Genomic DNA, 9,701 nt, shown 5'->3' on the forward strand with positions numbered 1-9,701 from the left:
ATGGACAGTGCAGCTCTGCATGGAGACCCCCTGGAGAGCGAGACCTGCTCCCAATTGTGGGGCAGAGGTCAGCTTTGACAAGGCTCTCAGGCTGCAGGGCATCAGTTGTTCCAGAGCTGACACTCCAGTCCTGCCTCAGGGCTCTTGGCTCTCCCTCAGAAATGGCCTATCATAAAAAATACAAGTTTTCTTTTCCAACTGCAAAATGTGGTGACCAACCTGAGTGTGTACTGAGCCTGTACTTTCGAAATGAGACATCCTCAGAGCACCCTGTCTGAGGTTTGGCTCTGCTAATTATGGGTCCCTTTGGTGGTTAAAATCATCCAGGAGACAGTCTAGTCAGGATGACAAAGAAAAGGCTCTACTCTTCTTTTGATGCACTGGAGATACAGGGCTGTCATGCTGGTGGTGAGGCCAGAAGAAACATATTCAGCTGAATTCAGGCTTTGAGGAAACTCAAAGACTTCCAGGTTTGGTTCTTGTTCTCCTGAACCTCTGCCTTGGAGCATATAGTCATTCATGGGCATGTCTGTAAGTTTCATCTTTTCCCTGGTATGTTTTCAGTTTATTTCTCTCTACATATATAGTGAGAGTGAGAAGGGGTCACACAGAATCAAATTTAAATGTATATCCTTTTTATTACAGGTGCTTGTGGTTCTCTTGATTGTGCCATAGAATTTAGCCAAGTCTTTACCATAGAACGCTTAAACTCTCCTCCATTAGGCCTTTATTCAAGGTACACTTCTTGTTTTGAGATCCTCCTATTTGGCAAATTGGCCCAATGCCTTTCATCCATGGCTTGTGGCATCCTTTTCTATTATTAATGGACATGGCTTAGTGAACATTTCTCCACTCAACATATATTTACTGAGCACCACTCTGTGCTAGGCAGTGTTCTAGGCACTGGATCTACAGTAGTGGAAGGGATACAGTCATTGCCAGTCAAGTGGGAGATGCAGACTCTTCGAAGCACAATTCTGGTAGGAGGCAAGTTGTGCAATGACACAGGGTCACCTGAGGGAGGTAGGGTTGGGAGAGGAGAGGAAGGTGGGAGAAAGGGAATGCCTTGTGTTTTCAGGCCCAATGCAGAGGAAACTGTTCATGATTTGCTTTTGTTCCTGCAGGCCAAAGCCCAGAAAGTCCTGCAGAAGCTAGGTGATGTACAGGAAATATTTCACAAGAGGCAAATGAGTCTGATGAAACTGGCAGCCAGACAGACTCGTCCTGTGCAACCTGTGGCCCCCCATCCTGAGTCCTCCCCAAAATGGGTGTCACCGAAAACCAGCCAGCCCTCTGCCTTGGGTAGGTTATTTGGAGAATGAAGCTTTGTGGCTTTAGGTTTCATCAGTGCTCATGAGGGTTGAGGTTGTGTTGTTAAAGATGCATAATGATCATTGTTTTGACATATTGTTTAAAACAAACTACAGATAGAATAGTATAGGCATGGAAGGCTTTAAAGTTAAATAAAGCCGAGTGCTTGGATGCAAGGAGAAGCTCACAGACTAGTAGAGGAATAATATAAATGCACAAATAACATTAGCATAAAGTAGACTCTATAAGGACCTTTAAAATGCTCACAAGATTCTGTTAGCAATGGAGTGGTAAAGTTGGTGGTTTGAAAACATAAAAGCAATAGATAAATCCTTATGCTATTCCCACATGGTCTTAATTAGTAAGTTTATTAGTAAGCCTTGAGATCTGTAGTGTAAGTCTTACAGCTTTGTTCTTTCAAAATTGTTTGGGCTATTTTAGGTCCCTTTCATTTCCATATAAACTTTAGCATCACCTTTCAGTCTGCTGGAATTATGCTTGAGATTGCACTGAATATATAGGTTAATTTGGGGAGAACCATTATCTTACCAATATTGAGTCTTCCAACTCATAAACGTTATAATGTTGGCAATATAGTAGTTTGAGTGCAAAGGTCTTTGGCATTTCATTATTTTTAATCCCATAGTAAATGGAATTTACCATATAATATATCAGGATTTTTAATCCTATAGTAAATGGAATTTACCATATATAATGATCAATTGGAATATATTTTCATATAGAAATAAGATAATGTCACCTGTGAATAGAGACAATTTTACTTTGGCTTCAATCTTTATGCTTACCCCCCCACCCCGCAAACTTAATGCTTTTTCTTAATATAATGGCTAGAACCCCCCCATACAATGTTGTTTAGCAGTGGTGAGAGCAAACATCTTTGTCTTTTCCCAGTATTAAAGAGTTTATTTTTCACTTTGAAGTATGATGTATTGACCTGTAAAATAAAAAAGTTATTTTACCATTAAAATATGGGTTTATTCAGGAATAGCAAAGAATTGCAGTTTGGGATATGGAAGCTTTGGTAAAACCAGGGCAAGTCTGGAGAACAAAGGAGAGAAATGCTCTTTTATGGAGGAAAGGTGAAAGTTGGGAGGGGCTGCTATAATTTTTTAAAAGTCCATTAGAGTAAACTGGAAGTTCAGAGTGTAGTGATTTCTCATTGGCTGAGCTGTGACAGTCTCTCATTGGCTGGGCTGTTGCCAGTCAGGGAGAAAATCTTACTTCCTCCTGCAGGTAGTAAAGTAGCCTTCTTCCTGTTGGATGGCAAAGACTGCAAGGAGTGGTAGGTCATAAGACTCCTCATTCTGGCCTTTTAGCCCCATTTTAAATGAGGTTATTCAGTGTCTCAGGTATTAGCAGCAAGTTTTTCACAGTTACCATTTATGAGATTGAGAAAGTTCCCTTCTATTCCTAGTTTGATGAGAATTTTCTTCATCAATGATTGTTTAATTTTTCATATCTTCTTTTAGGTGCAAAGAAGATGATCATATGATTTTTCTCCTTTTTTTGTTATAATGGTGGATTATGATTATTTTCAAATGTTAAAGTAATCACACATTTCCTGGGATAAACTGCTCTTGGATATGATGTATATGTCATTTTTTGCTTCATGTATTTTGAAACTCTGTTACTAAGCACATGCATATTCATAATTGTTATGTCTTTAGATACATTGGCCCTTTTATAATCATGAAATATCCCTCCTTCTCTCATCTTTAGTAATACTCCTTGTCTTGAAGTCTATTTTGTCTAAGGTTAATATAGCCATTCCAGCTTTCTTACGCTTAGTGTTTGTGTGATATATATTTTTTCCATTCTTCTATTTCTGTCTTTCAAGTATATTTCTTATAGGCAGCATATAGTTGGGTCTTGCCTTTTCAGTGCATTCTGTTAACCTCTGCCTTCTAATTGGAGTGTTTAGTCCACTTACATATAACATAATTATTGATACAGTTGGATTTAGTGCTACTATTTTGTTATCTGTTTGTCTATTTGTTTCATATGTTTTTAATTCTCTGTTACTCCTTTCCTGCCTTCTTTTGGATTAGCAATTTTTTTTAGTATTCCATTTTAATTCCTCTATTGGCTTTTCAGCATATCTCTTTGCATTGTTTTTCCCAGATGTTTTTCCTAGGGATTATCATAAGTATCCTTAATTTATCACAATCTACTTTGAGTTAATATTGTAGCACTTTATGTAACATACAGGAAATTTGCAACATTATATTCCATAAGCACTCCACCCATTCTTTGTGCTATTTTTATCACAGATATTACATCTATAGATGTTAAATCCCCCAATATTGTGTTACAATTTTTTTCTTTAAACAATCATATATCTTTTAAAAGAACTTAAGAGCAATGAAAAAATATATTTTATATATACCCTCCTATTCAACCATTCCTGGTATTCTTTATTGTAGATCTGAATTATCATCTTGTATCATTTGTCTTCAGGCTGAAGAACTTTCTTTAGCATTTTTTGTTGTGCAGATCTGTTGGCAACAAATTCTTTCAGTTTTTATTTAAGTGAAAATTATGTGGCGTTTTGGCAATTCTCCATTTAATACAATATATAGCCCCCTGGTTTCCATCATGTACTCCATGTTTTAGAAGTAAGTCTTGATAACAGTTTAGTGCATTTCTTTCCTGAATTTTTCTATGTGCACACACACGTACATGCACATGCCCACTAAGCCGCACTTATGTTCACATACCACCAATACTCACAAAAAGACACTCACAAACATGGTACATCTTTCTTGGATGGCTGGAAATAGGACTTGGTTCTCCTGAACTCTCTTCTAGGGCTCTTTCCCAAAACTAAATTATGTTCACTTCTATGACTTTGCCTCTCATTGTTTTAAGGGACCTGTATTTGTTACAAATAAATAAAGCAGGAATTATAGTTTGTTTCTCAGTTTTTCAAATACAAGGCATCATAATAGATAATGGTGCTCCTAAGGTGAATAGATCTTTGTCATGTCTGAACAGCTATCATTGACCTTGGTCAGGGAATTTGCTCATTTTGCAGAATAATCCCACACTTGTGTTTTGGATAGTAAGTGTAGATTCAGGCAGGTCACTAACAGGATTTTCAAACACATTTGTCTGATTCCTTCGTAACTGAGTCTGTGCCAAGATAAACTATTATTTCATAGCATAGGAAGCATGGGCAGGGAGCTTAGAGGCTGGAGTTGGAATCTTGGCTCTGACTCTTAGACTCTTAGCTGGATACTTTGCACACATTTAACCTCTCTGAAGTTCATAAGGAATGTGAAACAATTCTTTTGTACCGAGATCCTATAGAGATTGAGGAGCCCAAAAGATTGTCCACTGTTTTAAAGGCTCTTTAGTGGTCATATAACCTGGGGCGACAAACAGTACTTGACTACGGATTTCAACACCATATCTATGAATAACCCGTAGAGAGACCAAGCTGCTTCCAATGATCTCACAGTATCTGAGGGTTGGGAGGGGCCTCTGGAGACCAGATAGTCAGCCTCCATCAAGTCTACCACAGATAAGAACCAAGGTGATATACTGGTAGTGTCAGATGGATGGCATTTTTGCCATGGGACCTAGAAATGCTTAAGTCCTGTCTCAGATTAATCACATGTATCCTGTGAGTTTCACAAGGGAATTGTTCATACAAGAGTAGTGATGGTGATAAATAAGAACTCAGTACAACTTCTTAGCCTGGTACTCATCACTCCCAGTTCAGACCTCTGGTAAAGCTTGGTTAGAAGGCCTCAAGGCCTAACCAGGGCTTCTCCTCCCCAAGGGCCAAGCTTACTGCCCAATAGCCATGGAGCCTGAAGAACAGATTTCTCCCAGGTGTCTGAAAGCCCAGTGGAAAGGAGAGGAGGGAAAATGTTGACAGAGAGAAGAGAGCAAGACAGCCCACTTACATCCTGACTTGACTGATTCTTCACATAGTCATCTGCTCCACTAGTAAATGTGGTTCCATCCATTCTGGATTTAATTGTTATATCATCAGATTAGCAATGATTTCTGGCTAGGGCAGACATGGCAACCCGTTATGTAATCATAGTATGATTATGTAAGAAAGGAAAAAAGAGTGTGTGAAGAGAGAGCATTTGACAGGAGCAAGAAAATATACTAAGTGGTTGTGTTTAAGTAGTAAGCTTTTAGTATTTTTCAAATTTCTTACGATCAAAATTAACTACCTATGTAATGGAAAAAATATATTCGATAGAATGTGTTCCCCAGAATTGGATATGGTCTTCTAATCCAAAAATAATATCAAGGGCAGTATTACACAGTACAGATGATGATGCTAAGGTGGAGGTGCATAAAAGAATCTATAAAGTTTGGAAGTCAAGGGAGACTTCATAAAGAAAGTGACTTTTTAGCTGGGCCTTAAAAATGGAAATGATGGAAATTCATTTTTACCACATCACATTTATTTTACCTATTATTGTGATTTGATGTTTCATGTGGTGTTGGGTTTGACTTCTGTCTCTTCAGATCAAATGTCGGATGCCTGGGGTCTGCATCTCTCTTTCACCTCCAGTTCCACCTACCACCTCGAAAATTGCTGCAGCAGCTCAGTTTAGCTTTGCACAGCCCAGCTGCTCGTCCAAGTCAGGCTAAGTGCTCTGAGTTACTTATAACATGAATTGCTAAATTAATGGCAAGTTTTCTTTGTCCCTGTAGCTCCTCTTCAGAAGACATCTGAGGAAACTTATGCAGAGATAGATCTGAACTCCCTGGAGAAGGAAAATGTTGAGACTAAGTCTGAAGACAAGGTAAGATCACCTTTCTTTTACTGATAGAAAATTCTGTTGTGAGAGAATATTGCTGCCATAATTACCACAAAATCAAGTCTCCCACTTCATACCTATCACACCAGATGTGCCTGTAAAGGCATGTGGCACAGCTTGTGCTCTCAAGAGTTGAAGTTTGTAGAATTTTCTTTTCTTTCTTCTGAATTGCAACTAGAAATTAAAAACTGTTTGCTCATATATGTAATTGTTGGTAGATACTGTTTTATAGAGGAAAAAGTCATTTTATTCATTCCTATAAACTGACTTCATATTTATAATTGAACAGTGTGTGGTTTATGTATAAAAAAGAACATGACAAAATTGCATAGAGCTAAACACACACACACGTGTGTGTATAACTGGCAAACGCTGAGTAAGCTCTGTGGATTGTATTAACATTATTTTCTTGGTTTTAATATTATATACTCTGTGTAGATGTTAATTACAGGAGGTTGGGGAAGGGGTACATGGGACTTCCCTGTATGTTTCTTTGCATCTCATATCTATAATTATTTCAAAATATAATAAATCTGTAATTATTTCCAAATAAAAGTTAAAAAGAGCATAAACTTTGGAATCAGGCATACCTGTATATAAGCAAAATAACTTCTCTAAACCTGTTTCTCATCTGTAAAAATCAGGATAACAGCAGCTGCCTCTTGCAACTATTGAGCAGCAAAGAAAAATTCAAAAATTGCCAAGTACTGTATAACTGTAAAGTAACATTATTTTTAAAAACCCTAATAAAATGAATTGTGAACATGTGTTGCTGTACTGCAATGCCAGAAGGGGTGTCCTTTTCTTGCCTCACTGAAAATTAAGAGCCTGGCTGACTGAATGGTTCTGAAACCTGAGGCCAGTAAACCATGTGCTCAAATGCACTTCAGCACCAGTTTGGATCTATGATAGTTCCTAATGTGCCCAAAAATAGGACCCCACAGGGATTCCACTGACCATTACAGAGTCACACAGGAAGCATGTCTCAGGCTTTTCTTCCTGGAGGCAGAAACAGTGTGGCAAGGGGAGGCTCCCACAGACTTTTCGCAGAGAAGCTGCACCTTCTGTCAGTCTGTTTGGTCATCCTTCTGTATTCTGGGCAGATTAGGAACTGCCATGGCCGATTCAGAATCTCTCATGGTTGGAGGGATTGCATTACTGTATTTTAGAGAGTTAGAAAACAGTTTGCAACTTCATACAACCATTTATCTTTGGTCATTATCATTTAATCGGTTTTTGATTGGCTGTTTAAAAAAGTAAATAGCAAGTTTTTGAAATGTACAAACATAATTAAACTTCACCTTCACATCTATGAAGTCTGTGGAATTATTAACTGATATTAAAAGGGTTTAACTGTGATCATCTTCAATACCTAGCATCATCCTACCCTTTTCTGAACCCTGGGCTTCAGAGAACGTTATCCTTGAAGGTGAGGGCTGTGTTAAGTGTGCCAGAGCCTAGATCCAGCCCCTGAACTCATGTGTCATTGCCAGTGACTCACAGTGTGATATGAACTTACTTCACAGCTCTGTGCTTTACTTTCCCCATATTTAGAAAACTTATTTATGAACTGCACACTCTATTAAAGATGCCATGGGAGTTTTAAGTATATGGAGGTTCTCATATAAAAAACTGCAAATTAGAATTATTTCAATAATCGTAAAAAATAAAAATGAATGCTACTTTTTTATTTGTTATAAAAGGAAAAAATAAGGAAATATAGTCAATAAAGATAAAGCATCTTTCCTCAGAGAAGACCTTAAGGTAGTTAAGCTGAAAGGTTTCTATAGACTACATTTATTATTTACTCCTATTTTACACAGGTAAAAATAGACAATGTAGGAGCTAGGGTGGGGAGAGAGTCAGATACCTATGGGACTGGAAAATGTTGAGTAGAATCTAAGAAGCTCTGACCACCACACTTTTTTTCTTCCTTCTTCTGTGCTGTTTATGCAATTCAGACTCCAAGCCCATCTTGCTGGGACAATTCCTGTTGTACTTCTGGGCTTTTGTTGTTGTTTTTCATTGCTGCTTTGTTTGTGTATTTAATAAAGGGCTTTTCCCACAACATGTATGTTAACAGTCAAGGTGGTGGAGGAAGCAGGTAGGAACAGGCTGCCAGACTTGCTCAGAGTTGCAAACAGAGGCTGGTCAGACTTCTGCTTCTAAAGACTGAGGCCACAAGAAGTGTGAGCAGAAGCTATACAGTCTTGAACCACATGAGTAGGAAGAGGATTTATACACTCAATCCCCAAATCCTAGACTTAGAAATCAATTTAGGACCAATAATACACTGTGTTGCTCAAAGTAGTGAAATGAGGGAAATCCTCATTCCAAAATATGTATGAAAACTAGTAAGAAAAAGGCAGGGTAAAAAAAAAAGATTTAAACTCATGTCTGTGCAGTCCATGGGTTACTAAAGGGGGTCAAGGAGGTTGACTATCATCAAAAATAATCTTTGCTACTTGCATTTTGTGGCCACTGTCCAAGACAGATAACCAGGATGAACAGACCATGTATCTGACTCTGGATGACAATTCTGACATCCTTTTGACCGCAGGCCTAGAACTCAAGGATGAAATGAAACCATAGCCAGTCTTGGAGAGCGAATCATAACTGTGATAAATGCCCCTCCTTGCCCTCAAGAATAAGTGCTCACATGGGAAAAAAAAGCTATTAACTGAAACCCCTCATGACTCCTGCTAGAGTCACTGATACTTAATGCCTGCAACAATATGATTTCATCTTCATCAGAGAACCCGTGCCCAAAAAAGGTGTTCCCTCATCTCCAGCCAGGTGATCCCTGTGCTTGTTGTCAGGAATTTGGGGCACTAAAGTCGGCTCAGTGGCCGAGGCTCTCAGGTGGCCGTCTGGGGCTGTCTGCTGCCACGCTCGGGGCTTGCTGACCACCTGGGGAAGCCTCCGTGGTGCTGGCAGTAGTAACGTGGCTACTTCCCGTTGTCATGTCACCATCTGGAAGCTGGAAGCCTGACTCATGGGGGCTGCTTTCCCTGGGCGGCCCAGATCGCAGTCACCTTGGAGCTGGTGAGGAGTCAAAGGCTGATGACTTTTTTCATGAATGTGAGCTCACTGGCTGTGAGCTGTTCCCAGACACCTGTCAGAGTGGTTTAAAGTAGCAGAGGCCTTTGCAGGCTTCTGAGCAAACAGGCTCTTGTAAAAATTAAAAACAAAAGAACCCACACCTGGAGGGGAACAAAGAGGTGAGGGAAGAGTCACTGACACTGACTGAGGGCCAGACATGGTGCTGGGTGCTCTGTGTACCTGATCTCACCGTGAATCCTCGGTTCCTTGTGAGGAAGGTGATGTTTCCTTGTCTTCCAGTGATGCTGTTGAGATCTAGGAAGTTAAGTGACTTTTCCCAAGGGTCACACAACTAGGAAATGGTAGAACTGGGATTTGAAACTGGCAGTTTACTTAATCTAGCAGTTTACTTACCTTATGTAACCCATCTACCTGATTACTTAATCTACCCAACTAGTAGTTTACTTGATCTCTCATATCCTAAATTTCCTCTTCTGCAAAATGGGGATAAATAAAGTAATGTCACAGGTGGTTGATTAA

At 39.2% G+C, this 9,701-nt stretch overlaps 1 protein-coding gene across 4 annotated transcripts in view; it reads left to right on the forward strand.

Moving 5' to 3' along the window:
- The window catches only part of MCF2L2 (MCF.2 cell line derived transforming sequence-like 2), a 278,657-nt gene that overhangs the window by 154,094 nt on the left and 114,862 nt on the right, over positions 1 to 9,701 (forward strand). For all 4 annotated transcript variants that reach the window (XM_037003598.2, XM_037003606.2, XM_037003615.2 and 1 more), the window contains 2 exons: positions 1,125 to 1,302; positions 6,013 to 6,104. In XM_037003598.2, coding sequence (XP_036859493.2) covers positions 1,125 to 1,302; positions 6,013 to 6,104 — 270 coding nt within the window. The remainder of the gene's footprint in view (positions 1 to 1,124; positions 1,303 to 6,012; positions 6,105 to 9,701) is intronic.

Source organism: Manis javanica, chromosome 3 (assembly GCF_040802235.1).
Source record: "Manis javanica isolate MJ-LG chromosome 3, MJ_LKY, whole genome shotgun sequence".
In the NCBI taxonomy this organism is placed as follows: Eukaryota; Metazoa; Chordata; class Mammalia; order Pholidota; family Manidae; genus Manis; species Manis javanica.